General features: G+C 52.1%; 1 protein-coding gene across 4 annotated transcripts; it reads left to right on the top strand.

Moving 5' to 3' along the window:
• Window positions 1-27,219, top strand: Polr3e (RNA polymerase III subunit E). 4 transcript variants are annotated; one of them, XM_027948591.3, is made up of 21 exons: window positions 1-189; window positions 4,964-5,037; window positions 6,498-6,548; window positions 9,134-9,211; window positions 9,940-10,055; window positions 10,606-10,688; window positions 12,234-12,341; window positions 12,705-12,754; window positions 13,763-13,882; window positions 14,897-14,982; window positions 15,318-15,362; window positions 15,437-15,528; window positions 16,406-16,526; window positions 19,347-19,428; window positions 20,813-20,872; window positions 20,958-21,115; window positions 21,524-21,585; window positions 22,009-22,535; window positions 24,410-24,487; window positions 25,862-25,987; window positions 26,461-27,219. In XM_027948591.3, the coding sequence occupies exons 2-21, from the start codon at window positions 5,002-5,004 to the stop codon at window positions 26,515-26,517; spliced, it is 2,136 nt and encodes a 711-aa protein (XP_027804392.1). In that variant the 5' UTR covers window positions 1-189; window positions 4,964-5,001; the 3' UTR covers window positions 26,518-27,219. The 4 variants fall into 4 exon arrangements, with proteins under 4 accessions (XP_027804392.1, XP_027804391.1, XP_071461374.1 ...); XM_027948590.3 differs by having other exon boundaries at window positions 1-136; XM_071605273.1 differs by lacking the exons at window positions 1-189; window positions 4,964-5,037; window positions 6,498-6,548 and adding an exon at window positions 8,708-8,792.
• The last annotated feature ends 207 nt before the right edge of the window (window positions 27,220-27,426 follow it).

Raw genomic sequence — 27,426 nt, forward strand, 5'->3', positions numbered from 1 at the left:
TCCCCCCACGTGTCCGACGGAGTTTCTCCACCAGCAACATGGCCGCTGCCTGACCCGAGAGCCCGGCCGCCGCCGCCTCTGCAGCCCGCGGATACCTGGGCGGTTGCCGCCGTCCGCGCGCGGCCCCGGCGGAGAGGTGAGTCCCGACTTGGCTTCGCCGGGGCTCGGGCTCAGGCCGCCGCATACAAGGTGGGCCTGTGCTGGGTTCCCGAGTAGGCCGGGGAAGCCGGCGCCGCGCCGAGGGGCTGGGGGCCTCCCGGGACTCGGGTGGGAAGGGCGGGCAGCACGCCGGGTGGACCCCGGCCGCCCGCGGACCCCGACCTCTCGCCCGGCCTCGGGGCCTGGGAGGCGGCGGCCCAGGCTGGCGGCCGTGACTCAGGGTCCGGCCGCTCTGCCCCGCCCGGGCCTCCTGCGGGATGAGCACCTGTCCGAGGGCAGCCGCGTCCCGGCGTGGCTGCTCGTGGCGGCGGTGGCGGCGTGGTGGTCGTGAGGAAGGGGCCTGACCACCCGCGAGCTGGGCGAAACCGTGGACGCTGTGTCCCGGGCCGGCGCCGCTCTGATGGGCAGGGGGAGGGTGCCCGGGCCCCTCGCATCCGAACCCCACCAGCCGCCGCCGGGCCGGGCCGGGCCCGGAGTGCCTCATTCATTTGTGCAGGCTCCGACTCGCGTTTGGTGTTTCCCGAGAGCAGCGCGGGGCTGCGGACTCGGGCTGACAGTTCAGTCGGTGGGCTGTCAGTAACTCAGGTCGCTTTGGTATGTCCGCAATAGAATCGATGGGCTTGAGGGCGCAAAGAAGGGATCTAAGCAGTCGCCCCGGTTTCCTCATCTGTGAAATGGGGATAATAGTAATTCCTGCCTCGTAGTTTGCGGTGAGGGCTAAATGGGGTAAGAAGGGTGTCGCTCCTGCTTGCAGGGCTTCATTTGTGGCTAAGGCTCCTACCTCCTTATATTGGAAGAAAACGTGTTGCCACGTAATAACAAACCTTCCCATAGGTTACATTTACACTATTTAATCGTGGCTGCAGAGTCCAGTGGCGATTGGTACTTTCCTTGTTTTGGCTTTAGGGATGAAAATAGGAAAGGATACCTAGGTGAGGCAATTCACGGTAGGCTACCGACGGTGGGGCGCAGAGGTGGGATTTGAACCTCCACAGTTCCACTCCGGAGTCCAACCTCTTACCCACTATACCATACTGCCTTTTATCATAGATATGAGCAGCACAGTAGTTATGAATGAGGATCTTTGCCATCAGACCCGAGTTTCTGCCTTGATCACACTGCTTTCTGGCACTGTGACCTTGGACAGATTACTTACTCTCTGACCCTCATTTTCTCTCTTCTGAATTGGGGATGATAACATTTTGATTTACAAGGCTGATGAGAAGATTAAATGTAATTCTTTTTGGGGGGGTACTAAATTATGTGTCTACTTGGTGCTAGGCACTGTTTTAGGTATCAGGAGAACAGTAGTGAATTAAAAAATAAAGAAAAAAGTACTCATTCCGGGCTGGGGCTGTAGCTCAGTGGCAGAGCACTTGCCTAGCATGGATAAGACACTAGGTTCGATCCTTACCACCACATGGAAAAATAGATAAACAACATGTCTTTATTTTATTTATCTTTAAAAAAAAAAAAAAAAAGCCACCATCCCCATAACAACTTGATGAAGTCAGTATAATTATTATCTCCATTTTATGGTTGAGGAAACTGAAGTATTGAGAGACCTTTATGGAATTTATATCCTAAGAAGACAGTCAACATCTAAGCAAAAAGTTCCAGGTTAAAGAGCCACTCAGAAAATAAATCATAGGGTTGTCTTACCTGGAAAGGGATTGGGGGAGGCATTTTAAAGATAGGCTGGTTAGAGCATCTCCAGCTCTGGAGGAGGAGGAGGCTGATTGTAGTGGTGGTTGTAACTAATAAAATGAGCAAGCTGGGGCTTCACCTGTTGGAGACCCAGCAAGTAGCCCCTAGGCCAGGTGCAGGTGGTTAGAGGGAGACAGAAACAAGATAATGTAGGGCTTTACGGGGCCAAGGAAAGGATTTTGAATTTTATTTTATGTGAAAGTTGAAGGGTTTTGAGCAGGGGAATGATGTGATTTACTTATTTCCAGGATTAGCAGTTGCTGGGAAAACTAGAGGTAAGAGAGGAAGGCCATAGGGAAACTTGTTAGGTCTATCTTTTGAAATTGCAGGTCAGAGCCAGGTGAGGTGACACACAGTTATTATCCCAGGTACTAGGGAGGCTGAGGCAGGAGGATCTTAAGTTTGAGGCAGGCTTGGGCAACTTTGTGAGACCCTGTTTAAAAATAAAAACAAGGGACTAGAGTTGTAGCTCAGTGGTAGAGCACCTGCCTAGCATGTGTGAGGCACTGGGTTCGATCCTCAGCATCACATAAAAATACATAAAGGTATTGTGTCCATATATAACTAAAAAAAAAAAGTGAAAACAAATACAAATTTAAAATTTAAAAAATTTAAATAAAATTTTAAAAAGCTCAGTGGTAGAGTACCCCCCTCCAAAGTCAGTTTAATTATAGGTCAAGATTTATTAGTGAGATGTAAAATGACCTTAGGTAGATTGTTGCTTGCATTTTATTTTTTAATCAAAAATTTTTTTTCATTGTAGATCGACACAGTACCTTTACTTTTTTTTTTTTTTGTGATTGTAGTGGTGGTTGTAGCTAATAAAATGAGCAAGCTGGGGCTTCACCCAATGCCTCACATGTGCTAGACAGGCACTCTACCACTGAGCTACAGCCCCAGCCCATAGCATTTTTATTTTGAATAAACAAGAGTAGAAAACATTATTGCATCACATAGTAGGGACAATTATATTATGTGAAACTTGCTTCAGTTATGTAATTGTGTGTATGTTCTGGGTCATTGGTATGAATCAGATTTCTTACTGTGGGTCTTGGGCTGAAAACTTTGAATGCCACTGAGTTGGATCATGTTGTCTGGGAGGCTGAAGGGAGGTGACAGCCTTTGCAGGAACCAATCATCCAGATCGAGGAGTGCCAGCTCTCCAGCTGAGAGGGCACCTCATCCTTCTGGGCGGATCTCAGGACTGGAGGAAGCCCCTAGGGCAAAATAATAGCTGTGAAAGAATGATTGCCACTTTGGAAACCTCCCAAGCTGCACCCTTAGTGCATGTGATCTGTTGCCTTGCCCACATGGAAGTCCCCAATCTGAGTTGTCCACAATGAGCCACAGGGAAGGTGGGTGTAGAACACAGGTATGTCTGTGCCAGTGCCACTGGGGCGGGGGTGGGGTGGGGGCTCCCCTCCATGCCTGTGCTGTAGCAGGTGCCTCAAGCTGTCAGTTTTATGCTCTTGTTTCCCCCCAGCCCTCCATCTTCTAACTGATGATGACCTGGTTCCCTTCAGTCTGACTTTCTTGCTTCAGATACTTCTTTGCTCAAAGCCCTTTTGTAGCTCCCTGTGACATGGCTTCCATGTGGTCCATTTTTTCAGATAACAAATAGGAATTGCATGCCTGCTGTGTGCCAGGCACTGGGGATATAGCAAGGGACAAAATAGACTAAGTCTCCGCTTGCCTGTGGTAGTGGGACAGATACAGAGTGTGAGCTGTCCCATGGTGATAGTGCTATGGAGAAAGGTGGAGCAGAGTGGGGAATTGTGGGGGTGGGGCAGGCAGGAGGTCTTAAAGGTGAGGTGATAATGGAGAAAAACCAAGGTGAAGGAGGGAGCTGGGAAGGGGTTAGCTGGTAGAGCAGTCACCGAAGCCAGGGGTGGGTTGAGAGAAGAGGAGGCCGGAGGCTGGTGGGAGGTAAGGCCTTAAGAGGTAAAGGGGCTGAGGCCTGGTGAGGCCCAGGGAATAAAACAGACTGGCTCTGAGGGAGGTGGGGCACCCTTGACTGCTTTTGTTCGGAGTGACATGACCTGAGATGGCTTACTAAAGTGTGATTGGCCCTGGGGTCAAGCAGCTTGTACTGGGACAGGGTGGAAATGGGAGCCCAGCCAGGGGCCTGTCTGGAGCAGCTTAGACTGGAGAAGTGGCAGAGGAGTGGCCGATTCTGGCCATCCTGTGAAGATAGAACTCCAGGGTGCACTGTGGGGGAGGAGAAGAGAAATGGCAAAGATGAGGCCACTGTCCGCCTGAGCAGTCTCGGGTTTGGATGTGGAGTTGTAATAAGTAAGATGATCAGATGGAGCCTGGAGAAGGAAGGGACGTAGGTGACATTGAGTCCTGGGTGAAGGTGTTTTGGCCCTTTAAACATAAAATAGTTCAAGTAGAGCTGCTGAGGTCTGGGAACGGCTTCTTCCTCCCCGCCATGTGGGCAGGAAGGGTGGCCTGGCCCGCGCTCCTCCCCTCCGCGTTGGCCTGCAGCTTCCCTTTCTCCAGGTTCTGGGCCTAGCGCTTCCCTCATCTGGAATTCCTCCTCTTGCCCTTTCCTGTCATGGCTTGTCGGGATCCTTCTGTCCCTCAAGCCCAGCCCATACGCTCCTGCCCCATCAGGGAGGCCTTGCCTTCCACAGAAATCCCCTTCCCATAACTGTCACCTGAAGGCCAAAGGCTTGGATTTGAAGTCCATCATCTAACTGTGACTTGAGGCAAACACATGCAAAATGTCTCTGAGTTCAGTCTCTTGATTGGCCGTCTCCCAGGGTTGTTGCACTGAGTGTGAGTGAACAGCATGTGCAGGGAGTGGGCCAGCCAGCCTCCGTCCTCCGGGCTGGCTGGGTTTGTCGCAAGTAGTCAGGAAGCCCACACGACCAGATCTTTTCTCAGGCGCAGCCAGCGTGTGTTGATTGGGGTCTGTTTGCTCGTACTCATTGCTTGATTCTATTTTTCTTTTTTTGTAAACGCAGTTGGAGGGTCAGTGTTTGTTGTGGATTCCTCCCTCTGGGTGCAGGGCCTGTGGAGGAAGGAAGAGGTGCTCCAGAAATGTTGGTTGAATGACTGGCTGACTGGCCTGGTCTCTTGCGCTCCTTTGCAGATCGAGTCCAAGGACTGCACAGCTGGCTCTCCCCTAGTATGGCCAATGAAGAGGATGACCCAGTTGTTCAAGAGGTAACTACTGCTGTTTATCCTCTGCTGGGGCTGCAGCTAGTAGGGCAGAGTTCCTTCCATATGTCCTCAGGCCAATCTAGGACCTGTTGGTGTCTAGGGACCCCTGATCCTTGCTGCAGCCAGACATCAGCATAGCCACTCTGGTAACCCTGATCTGGCACCACCTTACCAGAGGCCTTGCCTGACCACCCCTGGACTTAAGTTCGTTTGCTTTTTGTCTGTTTACCACTTCGTCTGCAAAGCCAAGTACAGTAGTACCTGGCACTTAATAGATACCCAGTGACTATTTGTTGAGTGAATGAATGGACAGGGCAGCCCTGCCTTCCTGGGCTTACCAGATTCAGTCACTCAGCAATTGTTCATTAGATCCACTGTGTGCCAGGGGCTATGACATAATAGTCGCAGTCCCTGGAAGCTTAGAGGCTGTGGACGAGTCAGACGAGGAAGGAGTCTCAGGATGCAGCCTGGGAGGCAGGCTCCAGAACTGGCACAGGAAGAGAAACTTGTTTATGAGCACTTACCCTTTGGAATTGCTTCACCCAGGCCGTGGACCTTTGAAAGCAGAAGGCAAAAAGTACCTGCATCTGCCCCTGACCTCCCGGTGTATGTCTGGAACCTGGCTTCCAGTCTGAAGGGCAGGGACAGGAGAAGGCTCCTGGATATGAAGAGAGTAGTTCTTCCTTGTTTGGGGGCTGCTGCTAAGTTTTTGAACTATTTGTGTGCATTTAAGCTGCAGCTACACTGCAGGAACCAGAGTTAGAGCAGGGTGATTGGTGATATCTTTGAGGACAGAGGCAGCTCACTTGGCACCAAGAGGCCCTGGTATGCTTCTGCACAGGTGGTGACTCTGTTGGATCCTCCACGGTGAATGAATGGTTGAGGCTCAGGAGGCAGGCCTGAAGTGTGTTAGATGGAAAGAAGAGTGTGTGCAAAGGTCCAGGGGTCGGGGAGAACACAGTTCATGTGAGAGCTGGGAAGCAGAGTGGGAAACTGCTGCCATATGGTGTAGTGGTGGTTACTGTTAGGAAGAAAGAGACGCCAGATGGGTCAGGGAGAGCCTTGCACACTACCTTAAAACGGGGTGACAGGCCAATCCAGGAGAGGCAGTGGGGAGGCACAGAGAGGAAATGGGGCATGTCTAAGCCCTTCCCCTGCCCATCTCTTAGAAAGCTTTGCTCTAGGAAGCTTCCTGATCCAGGCAGCCCCAGGAACTGTGGTTAGAGTGAACTTGAGTGTAGGGACCAGGTGAGCTTTTGTCCCCCCCCTCTGGGGGCTGTTAGGAGTGAGTCCTGGATATAACCAGTTTGGTTTCCTGTGTTTTTATCATGACCTTAACTTTTTCCTCCTCCCCCAAACTGCCTCACTGAGCCATCCCCTGACTGAAGTTCATGGAGCACGCACATGCCTGGGGTGGGCAGCACCTGTTCTGTGTCCTGTTAAGTCTTCCCCCTTGTTTCCAGATCGACGTGTACTTGGCCAAAAGTCTGGCAGAGAAGCTCTATCTGTTTCAGGTAATTACGGAACTTGAAGGTAAAGGGGGAGAGCAGGTGCTGGTGGAGTGGCTGTGAGTGGGCGAGGCCTGAGCACCTCACCTGGCTGAGACTCCTCAGCATGTGGGGTGAGGAAAGTTGGTTCCTTTCATTACTTTGGGTGGGTTAGGGTTGGTCTCTTTCAAAGATGGGGAAACGACAGCACGTGGAAGGCACAGCTGAACAGGGATCAAAGCTGGGGCTCAGGGTCAGACCCTCTGGATCGTGACCCATTTCAGTCAGGGCTTAGCTTCCGGCCCTTGGGCAAGTTCCTTAATCTCTCTGTGCCTCAGTTTCCTCACCTACAAAGTGGTGATAGGAATGACACCGCCCCATAGGGTCCGTGAGGATCGGATGAATCCATATTAAAATACTCAGGGGGGCTGGGGTTGTGGTTCAGCGGCAGAGCGCTTACCTAGCACGTGCGAGGCCCTGGGTTCGAACCTCAGCACCGCATAAAAAAATAAAAAAAGATATTGTGTCCAACTAAAAACTAAATATTAAAAATAAATAAATAAAGTGCTCAGGATGCTGCCTGGCTTGGAGCTGGCACTACGGTGACTCCTGCTGCTCTTCGAGGGCTCCCAGGGGCTTCAGGAGCAGCTTCAGGGCATCCCGGATTCAGTCCTGCCAGCTGTGATGCCCCCAGGTGTTAGCCCTGCCCCCAGGCCTCCCTGCCAGGCTATGAGCTTCCAGGGACTAACACCTATTAAGCATTTACTGTATACCAGCACCATTTAAAGCACTTTTTGTTAAGTTAACTAATGTCATCTTTCAATAACCCTGTTGTGGTGGGTATATTTTTATAACTGTGTTGAGGTACATGCACTTCCCCCATGTAAGGGCACGGTGCAGCAGTCAGCGCCACAATCTATTCTCATACATTTTGGTCTCCATAAGAAGCCCCTCACCATCAGCAGTTCTCGGAAGCCCCCACTCCCATTCCTACCTGCTGTTCTAGGCAACCATTAGCTTTCTTTCCCTATAGATTTCCCTGTTCTGGACATACCATATAGATGGAATCTTGCATGTGGGGCCTTTTGGGCCTGTCTCTTTCACCTAGGGTTCTCCCATGTTGTGGTGAGTGTCAGTACTTCATTCTTGTGGCTCAGTGATACTCCATCGTCTGGATGAACTGGTCTGTTTATGCATTCATCAGTTGATGGCCATTTGGCTTGTTCACTTTTGGCTATCCTGAATTATGCTCCTGTGAACATCTGGGTACACATTTTGGTGTGGATGTTTTCATTTCCCTTGGGCAGAATGGTGGGGTCATGTGGTAGTACTGCATTGGTCAGTGGGTGTAGTGGTGCATGCCTGTAATCCCAGTGGCTCCGGAGGGATCAGGAGTTCAAAGCCAGCCTTAGCAAGTTAGGGAGGCCCCAAGCGACTCAGTGAGAACTTGCCTCTGAATAAAATACAAAAAACGGTTGGAGGTCTGGCTCAGTGGTTAAGTGCCCTTAAGTTCAACCTCCAGTACCAAGAAAGAAAGAGAGAGAGAGAGAGAGAGAGAGAGAGAGAGAAAGAAAGAGAAAGAAGTGTGTTGGTCATTTTAGTGCTTTCACCCCCATATTGCTCTTGAGCAGGCTGTGGTGGGCAGGGCTGTCCCCAGGATGGCCCTTCTTGAGGGCTTTGTCAAGGCCAGCTGTGCTCCAGGCTATTCTGCCAAGCCGCCTGCTCCATCCCAGAAGCAGGAGGAGTCACCGTATGGCTGTTAAGTGAGTTTTTAGGAAATGGCCATTTCCTTGGTTAGAATGCAGCTGGCCTGAACTGGTCCCCAGAGGGTGGAGTTCATGCTGCATGCTGCTGCGTCTCCACCAGGCTCACCAAGGAGGCTGTCCTGGTGTTAGGCACTGAAGGCTAGGGTTTGTGAGGATGGGTCCAATCTCTGGCTCGTCCACCGGTGGCCACTGCAGGGAAGTGAGAAGGAAAGTACGTCTGCGAGGATGGATGGGGAAAGGTGTCCCCATGTAATCGGTGCACACTTCCAGTGTGAGCCAGTTACATGAAGGTAACTCCACACAGGAGTGCGTGGGGTCCGTCCGTGGTCGTGTATCGCACCCCCCACCCCCAACAGTGTGTGTGGGAAGTTCATATGCAAAAGGAGAGAGGATGGGAGCGTGGATCTTGAGCCCGGTCCTGGCCTGAGGAGCCCTTGGCCAGCCTTCTTTGCCTCTTTGCTTCCTTGTGGTTTCATCTTGCTTGTCCTTCTCGCCTGGATGGCCTGTAAGCTGGTAGTTAGACCTTGGTCCCTTACTCTCCCCTCCTGTGCTCTGTGGGTTGCTGGAGTCTGCAGGGCACCTGCTTGAGTTCCACAAGCCTAGGCACATCCCTCAAAAGTCTCAGGCATCATAAACTTGTCCTTGGGAAGGAGGCTGGGAGGAGCCAGTGGAATGGGCCTGCAGGCAGAGGTCGTGGAGCCTCGTGGGAGGGTGCATGGGGCCCTGGGTACTCTGGTCTCTGCTTGGGGTGAGCTTGGGGCTGACTGCATATCTGACCAGAGCTCCTGAAGCCCAGCTCTGGTTGGGCTGGGCAGGGTGGACTGATGGCTCCCTTCCCCTCCCCAGTACCCTGTGCGTCCAGCCTCGATGACCTATGATGACATTCCACATCTCTCAGCCAAGATCAAGCCCAAGCAGCAAAAGGTGGGACTGTCCTGTGGGGGAAGTGGGACGGGTGGGGGTGTCTGAGGGGAGCTGACAAAACCAAGGAGACAGGGCCTTTGGGGACTGGAGGCCCAGAGAGGGAGCACTTGGAGGCTTGGGAGAACGGCAGCTGCAGGACCTGGAAAGCTGAGGGAGGGAGGGTTTCCAGAGGGGAGTGGACGGTTCAGGAGGAGTGAGGCTCCAGGTGAGCTGGAGAAGGAGAGCCTGTGTAAACGCAGGGTCCCAGGCGGGCTGCAGCGGGTGGGGGGCAGTGGGGGACAGTACGTGTGAAGCAGGCCCCATCTGAGGAGATCTAGTGCCCAGAAGGCATGAGGCGGTAGGGACAAGGAGAAGCATGCCCTCAGCCAGCTGCAGCTCTAGCCCCGCTGGTCACACACAGATGCTGTCCAGGACCTCGTCATCCTGGAGACGGATGTTTATGAGAAATCTTTTCAAGTTTTAAAATGTTGGCACCTGATTCTGGTGTTTGGAAGTGGAGGGGATGTGTGTGCGGGGACAGACGGAACCGCATGAACTACCTTGCTGCTCATGAAAAGCCACTTTGACATTTCAGTTGGTATTTGGGTTTGTGGCTCCTGGTGTGGATGGAAACCCAGGTGCCCTGGGGGAGGGACAGTCTCAATTCTGGGCAGGGACTGAGTTGAGGTGTCCCTTGGGAAGTTGTGCCTTGGGGTCCTCACAGCTGTGGGGGTGCTTGGTACCTCCAGGTAGAGCTTGAGATGGCCATCGACACCCTGAATCCCAACTATTGCCGCAGCAAAGGGGAGCAGATTGCTCTGAATGTGGATGGTGCCTGTGCCGACGAGACCAGCACGTACTCCTCGTGAGTCCCCAGGTCCCTAAGCCCTTCAAGCCCCACTGAGATCAAATAGGAGCCTTTAAAAGGCTTCAAAAATAATCCCAGGGTTCGGGTTGTGGCTCAGTGGTAAAGCGCTTGCCTTGCATGTGTGAGGCCCTGGGTTCGAACCTCAGCACCACATAAACCTAAATAAATAAAATAAAGATATTGTATTCAACTACAACTAAAAAATAATCCCATTGGTTCCCTCCCTGGGCTCCCCACCAGTATCCCTGCTTTTGTGGGGCTGGGCCTGTCTTAGACCCTCCCCTCCTGAGCTAGCTCATCTCTCCAAGTTCTTCCTGGGCTGCATGGGAAGCTGGCCCAGGGAGGGCCTGCCCACCACTCATCTCTTGATCTGCAAACAAGGCTGCCTGTTTTCTTATCCCCTGGCTCCCCTCCTGAGGTGGTCAAAAGCTGCCTTTGGCCTGGATTCCTAGCTGGTGCATTTCAGAAAGTATCTGGAGTCTGGTGCCCACCAGGTCCTGGCTCTCTGGAGCTTCCTTCCCCTTGACACCGGTTCCCTGTGTCCCAGGAAACTGATGGACAAGCAGACCTTCTGCTCCTCCCAGACCACCAGTAACACATCCCGCTATGCAGCTGCGCTCTACAGGCAAGGTACCTGGGGAGGGAGGGAGGGAGGGAAGGGCTGGGGCAGGGGGACCTTACACAGTCTCATGTCCAGCTCCTGCCTCCCTGAACATTAGGCCCTGCAGGGACCTGGCAACATGGAAAAAACAAACTACAGTGGTCAGGACACTGGAAAGCACCAGCTCTGGAGACTGATAGGACTAGGGCTCCAAAGGCATTTTCCTTCTGGGATACATGTACATGGGCAGCAGAGCATAACTCTGGGGACAGGTGGTGGAATTTGTCTTTAAGCACAATTCCACTCTGAGGCAGTATCCACTTGAGACAAAAGCATGTCTACACAAAGAAAGATGTGTACACAGATGTTCACTGGCGCTTTCTTCATGATAGCCCAAAATAGAAACAACCCAAAGCTCCATCAGCTGATGCGTGGATAAACAGAATACACCTAGAGTGGACTGCTCTTTGGCCATATGAAGGAAAGGAGTGCTGCCACATGGAGTTTGTGGCCTCCACCTGACCCCTTTACATGGCATGAGAACTAAAGCTCAGTGGAAGAAGCCACGTTCAGGGGACCACACTGTATAATCCCATTTATACGAAGTGTGTAGAGCAAGCAAATCCACAGTGATAGAGAGAGAATTCTTGGTTTCCAGCAGCTGAGGGGAGAGTGAAGTGGGGATTGACTAGTTCTTTTTGGGGTGATAAAAATGTTCTAAAATTGATTGTGGTTCTAGTTATAGAACTCCATGAATATATTAACGTACTTTGAATTATAAACTTTAAATGGGTGAATTGTATGGCATGTGAGTCATAGCTCAGTAAAGCAAAAAAAAAAAAAAAAAAAAAAGATGCTTTATTAGTCTACAAAGCCAATGAAATTAATTTGAAAACTGAAGAAACAAAATGAGTAGAGTCAGACAGAAGTAGTGTCAGGGAACTCTAGGCTTCTATTTAGAACCGTGTCTCGGGGCCATAGTTGTTTAGGGCCACAATCCTTAACTGGAAGGAAATGTTGTAGCCTTGGTCAGAGATCACACAGGCCCTGCCATTGGCCCGGGCAGGGCCACCTCTCCAGCCACACTGGCACTAAACAGACTCCTCACAGATGGGTGGGATTTTGACAGGTTGAGGTGGGATGTTGAGGTGGAGAAGAAATACAGGTGGTGGGGATGGGTGGCCAGGTGGTTTGGCAAAGACTTGGAGGGGAAAAGGATGAGGTGCTTGGGGTGGCTGAGCGAGCTGTGTGGGAGAGGAGTGGGGATGGGCGGGGGCGGGGATTGAGGTGTAGGAAGGGCTGGGAGTGGGCCTGAAAGAAGTGGCCGTGAACAGAGGTGTTCAGTCTCATGTCCTGGCCTGGGTGTCACTTGCTGTCCACTAGAATCAGGTGGAGTTGGGAGTGGCCCCTGGCTTGGCCATCACAAGACTCCAGGATTGCATGCTGGAGCAGGAATGGGAGGCAGTTTGGTAGTGGGCCTTTGCCTTCAGGGGACTTAGTGACTCCCTTGAGCCAAGCTGGGTGTGGCAGCTTCCTTCCCTAAAGGCAGGTTTAAACCTTTCTTCCTCTGCCAGGTGAGCTCCACCTGACCCCTTTACATGGCATCCTACAGCTGCGGCCCAGCTTTTCCTACCTGGATAAGGCAGACGCCAAGCACCGTGAGAGGGAGGCAGCCAATGAGGGTGAGCCCCGGGGTGCCCAGCCCTGCTGTTTGCCCACGACTCTATGATTTAGATATGGAAAAGTGTATTCAGGGGGTCAGATTATAGTATGCTGAGCAGTACCCAGGCCTATGCCCACTAGGTGCTAATGGCAGCACCCCCACAAATCAGGACAACCAAAAATGTCTCCATATCTTGCTAAGTGTCCCCTGGGGGCAGAAGTGCCTCCAGGTGAAATGTCAATAGATCAGCATCTGCAGGAGAGTTCCCAGGCACCTGGCTGGGGCCCCCTGGTTGGGACCCCTGTGGCTGGGGTCTAGGGTCGAGTTGGGGCAAGGAGCAGCTCTAGTAGAGGCTGCAAGGCAGGGATTGCTTCTCTTGCAGCTGGGGACTCTTCACAGGATGAGGCAGAAGAAGATGTTAAGCAGATCACGGTGAGTTCTGGCCCCAGGCAGAAGGGAGCAGCCTGACAGGCAAGACAGCAGGGTTGAGTGTCTGAGCCACGGACTTGCCTGTCTCTGGGGTGTACCAGGTGCAGAGCACCCCACCTCTTGAGCCTCCGCGCTGGGGCTGCCTGGAGGGAGTAACATGACCTCTTACACTGTCAAAGGATGACAGCCCTGTTCGTGAAAGAGATGGGGTCCTGGAGCTTGGCAGGAATTACCTGAGCCCAGGTCCAGTGACCCCACACTGAGTTCATTCATTGTCTTTGTGATTCTGTTCTTCCAGTGGTGCCTAGGTGAACTGTTGCCCTCCCAGAACTTATTCCTGACTAATTAAAGATTATTAGAATATTTGCCTTCCACTGGTGGCTTATAAAGTGCCCCCAAGGGGATGGGGATATAGTTCAGTTGGTAGAGTGCTTTCCTTGCATGCACAAGGCCCTGGGAGGGAGGCGAGGGTGAGCCCCGGGTGCCCAGCACCTGGAAAAAAAACCCAAAAGAATCTTCTAAAAGAGCCCCCCAGTTCAGTGTGTGTGGGTTAAGGCGAGTATTATAAGGAAAGTGCTACACAGATGGTGGTGCAGCCTGCACATGGCTCTGGCTGGAGCTGCTGCGGACTGGGGCACTGAGCCGCCAGGGGGTGGTGCTCAGGTCACTGGGCGCTCCTCTGTCCTCAGTAACTCAGAAAACTCCCTGCCCTTCCTGGGATTTGTGGCCCTGGTCTGATGAGGCATGCTTCATACCCCAGGGTTGTAATCCAGCCACCACCCCCAGCAGGCCACAGAAGCCGAGAAAGCTGCTCCCCAGCTGGGGTTAGTGGATCACAGAGGGACCTGGTTGGAACTGAATTTCACAGGGGCTGGTGACAGGAAATGAAGGGGGAGGTTGGAGTGGAAATCTTGTTGCTGTGGCATTTTCTGGCTTACTGTCGAGGGTTGGGACAGGGCCCAGGGAGGGTTGCAGGTCTGAGGGTGTGACCTTTCCCCATCCCACCTCCAGGTGCGATTCTCCCGGCCGGAGTCCGAGCAGGCCCGCCAGCGCCGAGTCCAGTCCTACGAGTTCCTGCAGAAGAAGCATGCAGAGGAGCCCTGGGTCCACCTGCACTACCATGGCCTGAGGGTGAGTCCTGGTCTGGGGTCCTGGGAGGAGGGCCCTGGACCCAAAAGTGTTGGAGTGGCCTCCATTAGCACCTGTTGTCTCAGTTTTCACTTATTTCAAGTTTTGTCATGTCTCCTTGGTAACATTCATGCCCCAGAGGAGCAGGAGGTGGAGACGCCAGCCAGCCTGCTGTGTCTGGTTGGGGGGTTTTGGTCCCCTGGGGTCTCCTGGAGCTTGGAGTCTTGCTGGGCTCACATTAGGGCTGGAGTTTGGTCATGTGTTTTTCACGCACCACAGATCCTGATGGCGGGCCAGGTGCTTCACTTGGTGTAGCTCTGGAGGCTGCCATCTGCCGCATGCCCACTGGTTCATAGTACCTGCCCAGAGGGATTTGTATTGTACTGGGTTTCATCACGTCCTTGAAGCTGTGTGTTGAGTGAGGGAAACAATTGAATAATTTAAAGCTCCAAAGATGCAGGGTTAGGGCTCCCCAGTGTATTTGTGTGGAGGAGCAACATTTCTTTGGAACCTTCTTGGAAAAGATTTGGATTAACAGAGCCTCAGGGTCAGACTTCCTGATAAATCAGACTCTGCTGATTTCCTGTGTGACCTGAGCAAGTTACATAGACTCTCTGAGCCTCCTGCTTACCTGTAAAATAGTACTGGTAAAAAAGTCGTGGAGTTATTTTGCGGAGGAGATGAGTCACATGTGTATAGCCATTGGAACAGAGCCTGGCATGTAACAGGAGCTCAGTGAATGTTAGCTACCACCTCAGTCATTGTTGGTGGTGTTCCTACTTTACAGACCAGCACTGAGGCCAGGTGCTGGAGCTGGCAGGCCATAAAGCCAGGAGGGAAGGTGATTGAGGCCACAACACAGAGGCCTTGGGTGCTGTGCTCAGGAGGCTGCATATGGTCCTGTGATCAGTCTTGAAGCAGGACTGCAGGGGCTGGCATGGGAGGTGATACAGGGGTGAGGCCTGGGGAGTCCAGGCCTGAGCACCGGCTGAGCCCTGCCCTGTCCTCCCTCAATAGGACAGCCGCTCAGAGCACGAGCGCCAGTACCTGCTGTGCCAGGGCTCCAGCGGGGTGGAGAACACGGAGCTCGTCAAGTCACCCAGGTGGGACTGGCTGGAAGCTGGCACAGGAGCCCGGGAGGGTCCCTCCAGTGCAGGTCCTCCCTGGGGGCTGCAGCCCTCCTCTATAGGGGAAGGGTGGGAGAGGGGCCCATTGTCCCTGGAGATGGCCGGAGAGGTGGCCTGAGAAGAGGTGATCTCCACTCTCTGTGGAGCTAGTGGCCTGTGAGCCGAGGTGCTGGGGGGTTAGGCCTCTGCTCTGCCCTCTTCCTGGGGCTGCGGCCAGGGGGGCTTCAGTCTAGCTGCAGCCTGTGCTCAGAGGCAGGGTTGTGGCAGGGACAAAGCCCACAGAGCCTCTGATACCTACCCTCTTCCCACAGCGAATACCTCATGATGCTGATGCCACCCAGCCAGGAGGAGGAGAAGTGAGTAGGGGCGAGTTGCCCTCCCTCCCCTCCCCCACCTGCCTCCTTTAACCCCCCACCTCCCTTTTCAACAGAGACAAGCCTGTGGCCCCCAGCAATGTCCTGTCCATGGCCCAGCTGCGCACACTGCCCCTGGCTGACCAAATCAAGATCTTGATGAAGAATGGTGGGTGCCACCCTCTGTCTCCCAGGGGCCCGCAGGCCTGCTGTTGGATAGACTGAATACCCAGGGGCAGGCCAAAGGCCCCACCTCCAGAGCCTTTCCAGCTTTGCAGCCCCGTCCCTGGCTAGATAAGTAGCATCCACAGTGGTGCAGCAGCAGCTCCCTCACATGGGCTCCAGGCCGTCCTCTCCGCTCCCCTGCTAGGCAGCCTGGGCAGGTCACTGACCTTCTGAGCCATAGATCATCTATAGAGACTAGTGGGGGTTCTGAGGCTGGTGAGCCTCTAAAGGGCTTAGCACAGAGGCTTACGTGGGAACATGGACTCAGGGCATTTGCATAGTGCCTGGCTTCTGCCTGTTCTTCCTTGGCGCCCTCACCAGGCTGCACAGCAGGCACTGGCCACCTGTACTCACCCAGGCCCTTCTCGGCCTGAGTGGAGGCCGGAGCTCCCTGCCAGACTCCCAGTCTTCTGCAGAGGACTCTGACCTTCCCCGGCCTTGCCACATGCTCACTCGGGGGTCAGCAGAACACAGGGATTAAGGCACAGATCCTACCTGAGTTCAAGTCCTGGCTCTGCCACTTCCAGTCTAGTGATCTTGGTTGAGTCTTGAATCCTTTCTGGGCTGAGTAGTGACAGGTGCTCCCAGGTCTTCCTCAGTGGGCACTTACTCAGAGAGTCCTTGCAAGGGTGCAGAGATGCATGGTCCCCAGCACATGGCAAGCATCCAGTGAATGCCAGCCATTGCTGTTGTCGATACCATTGTTATTTCTCATGTTCAGGGGGTGTTATGTGAGCTTGATGCTATGCAGATACTTGGGGGAGAGGGGTAGGGCCAGGCCCCTCTCCCCTTGTCTAATGAGATGCCTGCATTCACCTCAGTGAAGGTCATGCCTTTTGCCAACTTGATGAGCCTCCTTGGCCCCTCTGTGGATTCTGTGGCTGTTCTGCGTGGCATCCAGAAGGTGGCGATGTTAGTCCAAGGAAACTGGGTGGTGAAGAGGTAAGGCACCTGCAGTCTCTCGCTGGGAGGGAGCATTCCATCCCTTTAAACTGAATGTAACTGCGCATATTTGGGGTTTAAAGGTACAGGGGTGCTTTTTGTTTATCCTACCTGCATTACATTTTATATACATTCCTAATTTCTACTGGATTCTTTTTTACATTTCCATTTATTCCTGTTAATGTGGAAGTTATTCTCCTAACATTTTTATTGGCTGCCTTACAGTTTGCAGCTTGCTCTCGTGACTTGTTACAGTTGTGCATTAGTTGTTGCTTTTCACCCTTTTCTAAGAATTTAGAATATTTTATATTCATTTTCCTGACTCATGCTGCAGTATTTATGTATTTTAATTCTCTGTATATTTTAAACCCCAGAAGACTCCACCTTATCCAGTTTATGTTTTGTTTTTCTGGTACTGGAGATTGAACACAGGGGTGCTGTATCACTGGAGCTCCTTCTCCAGCCCTTTTTACCTTTTATTTTGAGACAGTGTCTTACTAAGTTGCTGAGACTGGCCTCAAACTTGCAATTAATTATTTTGTCTCAGCCTCCCAAGTTGCTGAGATCACAAGTGTGCATCACTGTGCCCGACTTTAGAGCTATTCACGTGTTTGTTGAATTGTTCATCCTTGCTGTATACATCTGTGTTGCTCTCTGGTGTGAGTTCCTCTGCCTGAAGAATGCCCAAGCATTTCCTTTAACGCAGGTCTGCAAATAAGTGGTTTCCATCTTATCTGGAAATGTCTGTTTCACTTATTTTCTTGAAGGATATTTTTAATGCTGCGTAGGATTCCAGTTTGGTCATTATTTTCCTCTTATTTCTTGAAACAGTTACATGGCACTCTGACTTCAGTTTTTATTGACAGATTCTCTGTCAGTGTAATTCTTGTTTCCTTGTTTCCTGCTGGCGACTTTTAAGGATTTCTCTTCATTTTGACACTCTGCAGTTTCATTAAGCTGCATCAAACTGTGGATTTCTTTTATATAACCTGTTGGATTCATAGGTCTTGAATTTGTGGCTCAGTAGCCTGTGATAGTTTCCCTTCTCCTATGATTCCTTCACCAGACTAGCTGCCTCCTCCACCAGACTATTAGTTTCACAAGAGTAAGGCCTTATTATATCCCTAGGGCCTGATATGATGCCTGGCACACAGCAGACCCTGGTAAATGCAGGAGGCTGCGTCATGTGCACACTTGAATGGTAGTAACTTAAAACGGTGTAATACAAGATGTATGTGTGCCCCCCCCCCCCCCCCACGTGCTGGGAGTTGAACCCAGGGGTGCTCTACCCCTGGGATAACATCCCCAGTTCTTTCATCTTTATTTTGAGCAAGGTCTCACTAAGTTGACTAGGCTGGCCTGGAATTTGTGGTCCTCCTGCCTCAGCCTCCTGGGAGCTGGGATTACATGTATGTGTCATCGTGCCTGGCATGAGACTCACTTTTTAAGTAGTGTAGTGTTAAGGTGAATAATCTGAAAAAATATAAATAGTTCCAGGTTTTTCCAAAAAGTACTTAATTGCAAAAAGTACTTTGGTTGGTTGGCTAAGCAAATTGCAAAGTATATTCATGTAACAGCCACTTGGTGGTGTCTTTTTGCTGGTAAACAGATGCCTGGTTATTTCCTGAGTTACCCAAATTTTTCTTTATAGAAGAACTTTGTGATGACACGTCACCTATAAAAGAGGACCAAGTGTTTGCATTTATGCCATGGGTGAAGGAAAGCCAGGAAGGATCATTACCTGAGGACCCTGACCCAGAGAGGGAGGCAAAAGGACTTGCAAAGCAGCCACAGAACTGGGTCAGAACTCAAGCTTCACAACTCAGCCTGGGCTCTGTCTAGCACATTGCCCATGCTCCTGGAGGTGCTGTCCCTTGGAGTTAAGCATGTCACTGGGGCTTAAAGACAGGGACTCTTGGGTTTCTGATGTTCTGCCTGCCCAGAGTGCCTCTGTGAGCCTCACTTGACGTCCCCAGGCAGCTGCCTACAGGCCTGTGGGCCACAGTCCTTCTAAACCCTGTCTTTATGCCCCTGTTGTCCCTGTAAGGCGGTAAAAACTCACCTTCCTTAAGTAATCAGCTTTACCTGGGTGCTCCATACATGTGCTGTGCCCCCCGAGCAGATACTGTCAAGAAATCTGAGCGCACTGGAGGCAGAGACCTGAGGAGTGTGCCCAACTCTTTGGTCCAATACATGCTTAGTAGAGACCTTGTGGGTGTCCGCCGTCAGCACCTTAGGCCAGGTCCCCAGGGCTGAGCAATAGTTGGGAGGCCTCCAGCAGAGGCCCCACAGGCCAGGGCTGGCCAGGCTGGTGGTTTGTGCTGGGCTACAGGCTGTGCCTGGAGACAGGATCAGGGTCATGCTGTCAGGATGCTGGAGCCCAGGTGCCCTGGATCTTCACCCTGAGTTCTCTGGGCCTGGAGTGCTTGTCCTGGTCCTGTTTTCTCCTGAGGCTTACACTCCTCTGACCTTGTTCACAAACATGCATTTGGGCAGCGGGTAGAGGCCTCTTAGCTGCTTCACCACCACTTTTTCCTGGTGCCTCACACACTTCACATATGGAACTGGGGTCCTGCAGAGAGCACTGGGCTCCTCGAGGCCCCAGGCTTGCCTGTCTCTGACTCCCTGCTTGGGCTGGGCCAGTCATGAGTGGTGAGTTGAGGGCAGGTGGGAAGACGACCTCTCAGGGTGGCCTGGGCTAGGCTGCTGCTTCCCACACACAGGCTCGTAGAGCCAGGCCTCTGAGGAGCTCTGCTGGGCCCAGCGGTGAGGTCTAGAAAAGTGTGGGAACTGACGAACCACCCCTCCTTGCTTTGGCAGTGACATCCTGTATCCCAAGGACTCATCAAGCCCTCACAGTGGCGTGCCAGCCGAGGTGCTCTGTAGAGGCCGAGACTTTGTTGTAAGTACCTGGGGCTCTTGGCCTCCCTGGGGGGGTATGGGTAGAGGACAGGGGCAGAGGACCTTGCCCCCAGCAGCGGGTAGCCCCACAGGCAGGTGTGTGAGGAGGCCATCCCTGTGGCACTCCAGACTCTGTTTTTTTCCTCCTCCCTCTGGGAATCCTAAGAGTCTTGTGCTTGTAGGAATCTGAGTCCCTCAGGTGAGGGGTTGCAGGTGGCTCCATTCTGGCCCAGGAGCAGCTTCTGAGTGGTGTTTTAAAAACTCTTGCCTCCATTGTTGACATGAACAGACCAAACTCTTGGTGCAAACTAGATTTCTGAGCTGTCATGAGTAATGGACAGTCGGCACCCTGGGCCCTCAGCCCTCTTGGTGCTGACTCTGGATGGGATTGTCCCAGCTTCTCCACAGTCCTGGTGCCTTTGCTTTGATGGTGTGTGTCCTGAGTTTGTGACTCTAGAGCTACCTTGTCAGCCTGCCCCATCCATATCCAGAGCTTAAATCCTTCTTAAGACCTTGAACCCTGCACTGCCCTCCTAGACCTTGGCATGAGTTTGGTAAACTCTGTCCCCTCGGAGCTGCCCGTGGTGATCCTGCACATGTTCACACGTAGATCCTGTCACACAGGGAACCTTTAGTGTCTGCACTTTTTTCCTGAGTGGAGGTCCCCACCTCTTTCAGCAGTTGGTGTCAAGTCCCCAGCTCTTTGAGTAGCATGTTTTTACCTGTGGGAGTCATTGTGGCTCACACTGGGCTCGCTCACCCATGCCCAGGTGCCCTTTGCCCATACCTGCCCTGTCTACTCCCACAGGCATGCAGATGCTGCCAGGTGGAGGATTTGGGAGAGGATCCGGGTTGGCTCTGAGTTATCGTAGGTGACACTTGTTCTTTCCCTGTGTCTTGGATCTCCACCCTCATCTCTCCTAGGCACCCCATCATGAGATTCAGGGAGCATGAGAGGTGCTGAGACAGAAGTGGTTACAGGGTGCTATGAGTGTCTGGGCCATAGCTGCTCACCAGAGCCTGGTTACCTCCCCAAGTCCTCATAAGACTTTGGAGGTCCTAGGACGCAACAGTGAGCCAGATGGGCAAAGCCCCTGCCCCAGGGAGCATTTTGGTTTTGGTGGGGAGGGGTGGTCCTGCCCTGGAGGATGGGACCCTGGGGTTCCTTCATAAAACAGAACAGGCTCAGAGGTGACATGACTGCCCAAGGCACATGGCTAGAAGAGTTGGGCCCAGGAGCCAAACAGCCTGGCTGACACCAGGCTCTGAGCCACACTGTACCCCCGGCCAGGCCTTCAGGACCGCCACCAGAGGTTAGGGGACAGTCTTAGGAGCAGCTTGCCTCTGAGGAAAAGCCCTGGGACATGCTGCTTTCTCTCCCACAGATGTGGAAGTTCACACAGAGCCGTTGGGTGGTAAGGAAAGAGGTGGCAGCAGTGACCAAAGTAAGTGGCATTCCTGGTAACCTGAGCCCCAGAGCCTGTTGTGGACTCGAGGTTTGCCCTGCCTCACCCTCCTGCTCCCCCTCAGCTCTGTGCCGAGGATGTGAAGGACTTTCTGGAACACATGGCTGTAGTGAGGATCAACAAAGGCTGGGAGTTCATTCTGCCCTGCGATGGGGAGTTCATCAAGAAGCACCCGGATGTGGTTCAGCGACAGCACATGCTGTGGACAGGCATCCAGGCTAAGTAAGCAACGGGCCGCAGGAGGCCCTGTGCTCCAGGAGCACAGCCTGGCTGGGTCTGAGCGGTGAAGGCCACCACCTCCTCTGAGCAGCTAGATGCTGCTGGCTAACCCAGAATCCTCCAGCACAGGACTGGTGCAGCCATAGCCCCTGCTTGTGGGTTGATATGTGCTGAAGGGTTGGAGAGGAGAGGAAGTCACTCTGACCGGCATAGGGAGGAGAGGGCCAGGTGTCATTCCCCATCCTGGCCCTGGGGCTCCAAGTGGATGTGGGACTTGTGGGTGGCTGGGGGGGTCTTCAGGGGACAGGGCCCTGCACATGCTGTTACCAGAATGTTGAAGACTTGTTTCTATTGTGAGGCAGATGGAATGGGATGCGGTTTAGAGTTAAAAGGGTTTATTCTTTTTTTCAGATTAGAAAAAGTCTATAATCTTGTAAAGGAAACCATGCCAAAGAAGCCAGATGGACAATCAGGTGTGTGGGGCTGGGCACGCACTGTGGTCCCAGAGGGGCTACCAAGAGCATCAGAGGTCAGGCCTGGAGAAGGGTTGTTGGGTCTCAGGGAAGGGTTGTCACCCTTCCTGTGCCCTCTCCCTTCCCCTCAGCCTTGGGCTGTGGCCTGTGTAGTCTGGGCTGTGCTGCGTCTGGGTCCTGGAGGCCTACTTAACCCCTTTGGGTCATCAGTGGGTGGGATGGGAGGAGCTGCTGGCAGGAACTCACAAGTGACCTGTTCTTGTGTGTCTCTGAATGTGGGAATTTGATTTCCCCACTCTATTCCTTCTCTCTACGGGACAGCTGAGTTCCTATAGCAAGGTAGGGGGAAGACAGCAAGTGGCCGCCTGCTGCTGTCCCCTACCAGGCCCTGTGCTTTCCTGACCAAGCTGCCTCTCCCCGTAGGGCCTGCAGGGCTGGTCTCTGGGGACCAGCGGGTCCAAGTAGCCAAAACCAAGGCGCAGCAGAACCACGCCTTCCTGGAGCGGGAGCTGCAGCGGCGGAAGGAGCAGATGCGGGCATCCACGGTTCTGCCTGGTGTGCAGATTAAGGAGGAGCCCCTGAGCGAGGAAGGAGAGGAGGAGGACGAGCAGGAAGCAGAAGACGAGGAGGAACCCATGGACACTTCACCCAGTGGCGGCCTCAACAGCAGGCTGGCCAACGGACTGCCTGCTGGGCGGGCAGCAGGCGGGGACAGCTTTAATGGGCACCCGCTCCCAGGCTGTGCTGGTACCCCTGTGGCCCAGGAACTGAGGGCCTTTGTGGAGGCCACTTTTCAGAGACAGTTTGTGCTCACGCTGAGTGAACTCAAGCGCCTCTTCAACCTGCACCTGGCCAGCCTGCCCCCGGGCCACACACTCTTCAGTGGCATCTCAGACCGCATGCTGCAGGACACGGTGCTGGCCGCTGGCTGCAAGCAGATACTGGTGCCTGTAAGTAGAGACTATGCTACCAGGGCAGGAGAACAAAACAAGGCCACCACAGCCCCATGGGAGGGCCCTGGGCAGGCAGCACAGAGCTGTGGGGAGAAGTCTGCTCACGGGGGAGGGGACTACACCCTGCCTGCCCTCTGCCTGCCCTGGGGAACTCAGCTGCTTAGAGTCTGTGTGGGGTGGGGGGCATCCTTGGTGTGAGTGTTGGCTCCTAGGTGGTGGCAGTGTGTGACTCAGGCAAATTGACTTGAGGCTGTGCCCTCATTTAAAGGGCAGTGCAGTTAGTTTTTGTACTGTAGGCCTTTGGTAAGGACTGCGTAAGATTGCTGAAGGCCCTAACCGCTGTCTGGCCTACAGCAGGGCCCCAGCAAATTCAGGTTCTTCTTCCTCTGACTCCAGGAAGTGGGAGAGCTGACTTCTAACCTTAGTATTGTGGGTCTGTCCTTACGGCTACCACAGAGTTGAATCAGGTGGCCTCCCTGCCCAGGAGAGGCTCACTGACCAGCACAGCTCTTGGGCTTTAGGCATTTCTTACCAGATCATGGGTAAGGAACCAAATCACCCGCACCCTGGGCCTTTCCGTAGGTGGTAAGGGCCGTCCAGTGGGGAAACAGCAGCACAGTGCTGGAGCCTGCTGTCCTTTGCTGTGACCCGAGGGATGGGTCTCTTAGTTACTTCCCAGCTCCAACAGCAAATAGGGTGAGGTAGGACTGTAGCTCTCTACAAAAAGGGAGTGTTGATGTGTCCAGGGCCAGGGTGAGAAGTACCTGCAGCCTTGTCTGATAGATGAAGCCCAGGGACATGCCTGTCTACATGAGGAATAGAAAGAGGACAAGAAGAGGCCCTGTGGATCCCAGGCTGGCAGGACTGTCTCAGGGGACACAGCCCTGCTGGAGGGGGCATTTCCTTGGTGAGGTCTTCTTTAGAAGGCACTGGGGTTTGGGGCCTCTTCCCACCCAGCAAGGGGTCTGCGCCTCTGTAGGCCTTCCTCTGTGCGCCAGGCGAGGGGTGGGGCAGGGTGTCTGCCTGATGATAGTGAGGTGGCCCTGGGCCACAGGTGTGGACAGAGATGAGGATGTGTCTGCTCTGGCCATGTGCTCCTTCCTCTCGGCAGGGCTGGCAAATGGAGACCTATGTGGAGCTCTCCCTCCCACTGAGATCCTGACATGAGGACCTTGTCATAGGCCTGTCCAGGATGGAAGAGGCTTCAGATCCATCCAGCCTTTTCTTTTCTACACGAGGGCACTGAGGCCTAGGGAGAAAAGTAGACTCAAAGACTCACCTCTTGGTTCTACTGTTTATTAGCTGTGTGGCCACTGAGTAAATCCCTGAGCCTTTTCTCATGGAGAAGGGACATAGGAATGCCTTGGTACTGCTTGGTACTGCTTTCTCTCTGTCCCACACAACCAGGTACCATAGGCCTGGGCTACTCTTTTTCTAGTTCTCCTGTGGATCGTGCTATCAAGTGGCATGGCTGGCTTGGCAGTCAGGCAAGGCCTCTAAGTCACAATCATACATGCCTTGTGGGAAGTAGTTGAAAGGCAAATTTGGGGAGCCCCTAATAAGTTATGGGAAAAGGCACTGGGGCACATCTGAGGGTTGACACTAGAGCTTTAAGCAGAGTTGAGCTAATGGCAAGCTGGGGGGAGATTAGAAGAATCTGGCTTCCCTGTCCCAGGCACCCCACTGGTGCCCTACACTCTCCTCTCACTGAAGCTCCTTCAGGCCCTGTAGCCAGTTCGAGGCAGGAGCTGGAATTGGAGCACACCTCCCTAGAACTGTGTTGGTACACCCAGTAGGGGAGAAAAGAGGTGGACAGGGCTCACAGTCCCCATGGAAAATGAATGACCAACTCATGCTTGGGCCTGGGCCAGTTTCCCCCACAGACTGCTGCTTCCCCGGATGAGCAGAAGGTGTTTGCCCTCTGGGAATCTGGAGACATGAGTGATCAGGTAAGGTGACCTTTGCTACCATGCCAGTGGTTTAGGCCTCAACCTGTGGATCCCAAATGCTGACCTGGGGGCTGACTGCCTCAGAATCACCTTTGGGAAAAATACATAGATTCCCAGGACACACTTCAGAGATTCAATTCTGTTCAGTAGTGGGGTAGTGGCCTAGCTATTCTACAGAGCTTCCTAGGGACTGTGATACCCAGCCAGGCTTGCAAATCACGGATGGAGCACGCTCCTTAGTGGCCTCTGTACAGAATCATGGATGCTGAGGTCCAGAAGTTTTCTTCTAAATTTTAAAGATTTAGGTAGTGAGCAAAGGCCCACCAAGTTCTGTCTCTGACAAGAAGGGTGAGGGTAGATGCCAGGTGGAGCCCTGTGTCTCCTCCCAGCCTGTGAGGTGTGGAGCTTGCAGCAGCCTCACTGAGTGAGACTGTGCTTTCAGCCAGAACTGTTGCCCTCTGGCTTTTCCTACTTCTACTGTGATGAGTCATAGTAGTGAGTGCACACTTTTATACATGACAGAATGCCACGAGAAGCTGTTTTTCATTTTTCTGGTTGTACACAAAGTAGAGTCACACTGTTCGTGTCTTCATACATGTACCTAGGGGTAAGTGCACATTTAAAAACCAGAAGATTAAAAGCTCATGGACTCCTGTCCTGCCTGATGACACTAACAGTCACCCCCATGCTAATATTCTATAAGCATATAGTATATATGTGTGTCACCTGTGGAGGAGGACAGAGCTCTGCTGTGTTAGAGAGGCATGAATGGAATTAAAACTTACTGTTCATAGTAGGACCAAGATTAGTAACGTGCTGTGACTGCACATCTTAAACACATGTATTCTAGTGGCCGTACCTTTGAGTGTAATTCCCTGGAAGCTTCCCCAGGTGACTGGCTCTTCCCCATGTCTTGCTGGAATCTTGGCTTCCACCTCACACATTAAGGGGGCAGGGGAGTGCACACATTCTTTTGCCCTCAAGTGTTTGTCAGCAGCTAGGATTTTAGTAGAATAGCTAGGCCGCTACCCCACTACTGAACAAATAATTTGTCCCTGAAATTGAATTTTGACAATTAACAGTTCTTAGGAAATTCTGAACGTGGTAGACTCAATCTTTCAACTTTCTGCTTTTGAGGGGATTGGTGCGGAATGCATTTTCCAGCATCCTGTTTCATTAATTTTGATGCCGGCTGCTCATCCTGAGTCCCTTTACCACCACTTTTGTTCCTGTGACTTGAGTTCCTGGGACTTGACTGGGGTCTGGAGGGATGACCAATGTTTTTAACAGGGACTGTTATCAGATGACCGTGTGTGATTATCTTGCGTATCTTGTTTGGGTGCTATTTTCATGACACATTTTTTGCTACTAAAGCATCGACAGGTTTTGCTTGAAATTTTTTCCAAAAATTACCGGGTACGCCGGAACATGATCCAATCTCGGTTGACTCAGGAGTGTGGAGAAGATCTAAGCAAACAGGAGGTGGATAAAGTGCTAAAGGTATGTCCATTCTGTACATACCCCAAGGCTTTGGGGCCTCACCCCCAACTGAAGAACACAGGTGCCTTTCTTCTTACAATGTGTAAATCTAGTCAGGCTCTCTGCTTGTGGGCAGTGTATTGGGAATAGGCAAGGGCTATTAAATGTCAATGGATCTTTTGTTTATGTGCAGTGCTGAGGATTGAACTCGGGGCCTCACACATGCCAGGCAGGCACTCTACCACAGAGCCACAACTCTAGCCCCCTATACTACTGATACCTACTGTCTTAAATATTCAAGGCCATATGAGTTGTGATTTGTTTACTATAGTGTTTATAAAGTACATTCATTTCATTTTAAAATATCCCCGAGGAAAGGGTGGCCCAAGACCCTAAAGAGAGATTGGGCAGAAGCAAATTTATTGTTTGTGTTCAATCCATAAATCAAGTATAAAAGTTTTGATATACTGGACATAGGTTTTTTTTATTCCTAGGACTGCTGTGTAAGCTATGGTGGCATGTGGTACCTTAAAGGGACAGTACAGTCTTGACAATAGTAGGAAACCACTGACCCAGCAAATCCAAGGATGGATGGCAGAGGTGGAAGTAAAGCCTCGACTTGCTTCAGAAGATGCAGAGCAAGAGGAACTGCCCATCTCATGCCTATGGCACTACGTGGTCCAGTGGACAGAGGGTATGGTCAGCTTAAATGAGCGCTCCCAGCAGAGACCAGCCGGATGGACCTTTTTTGCAGTACAGTTTGAAATTCCTGATGTATTTTACTTCATTCTCATAATAAAGAGAGTGTAATACTGACATGGGCAGGATGATGAAAATCATGGTTTATATTCTCCTTTTTAAACTTAATGCCAACAAAGTCAAAGTTATGTTTACAAGATGAAGAAAACCTCAAGGTTTATAATACTTAAAATGCCTAGAGGCCAATATTTAGTCTTAGGTGATCTATCTGCTAAGACTTCTGCCAATTTCATTAAACCAAACTGAATTGTTTTACTCTTGGATTTCTGTGGCCACTGTACCTTTTACAATAACCTACTTTATGTAGCAGTCTCAACTGTTTACACAAACCACAGCAAAAATTAGAATCAAATCCATCTACTCTGAAGGTTTGCATTTTTTTATGCAAACCAAACCAGGTAAGTATGAAATGATGTATAAGTGAGGTTATCACACTTTAATGTAAAAGATTTATATTTTGTGTATTTTTAAAATAAATGCTAACACTAAACTGGCATCATGGTGCTGCTGTCTTCAGATGGTTATAGGAAGGCAATATCTGAACTTTCAAAGCATTAAGTGTACTAAAGAGGGGAGGGAACAAACTCCCTTAGAGCAGCCCTGTCCAGCAGAAATCTGAGTCATGTTAGTAGGTGTAATAAGTATGTTTTGCATTGTTTTTCTCCCAAGTCTTCAAAATCTGGCCTTTTACATTCAGTGTG

This window comes from Marmota flaviventris, chromosome 19, assembly GCF_047511675.1.
Source record: "Marmota flaviventris isolate mMarFla1 chromosome 19, mMarFla1.hap1, whole genome shotgun sequence".
Lineage (NCBI taxonomy): Eukaryota > Metazoa > Chordata > Mammalia > Rodentia > Sciuridae > Marmota > Marmota flaviventris.

Bases quoted from the DNA above. Each gene is read 5' to 3' on its own strand.
- Polr3e (XM_027948591.3), top strand. From the start codon at position 5,002: ATGGCCAATGAAGAGGATGACCCAGTTGTTCAAGAG. The intron at 10,056-10,605 runs GTGAGTCCCCAG...CCTGTGTCCCAG, and splicing joins GAGACCAGCACGTACTCCTC to GAAACTGATGGACAAGCAGA. The intron at 14,983-15,317 runs GTGGGACTGGCT...CTCTTCCCACAG, and splicing joins GAGCTCGTCAAGTCACCCAG to CGAATACCTCATGATGCTGA.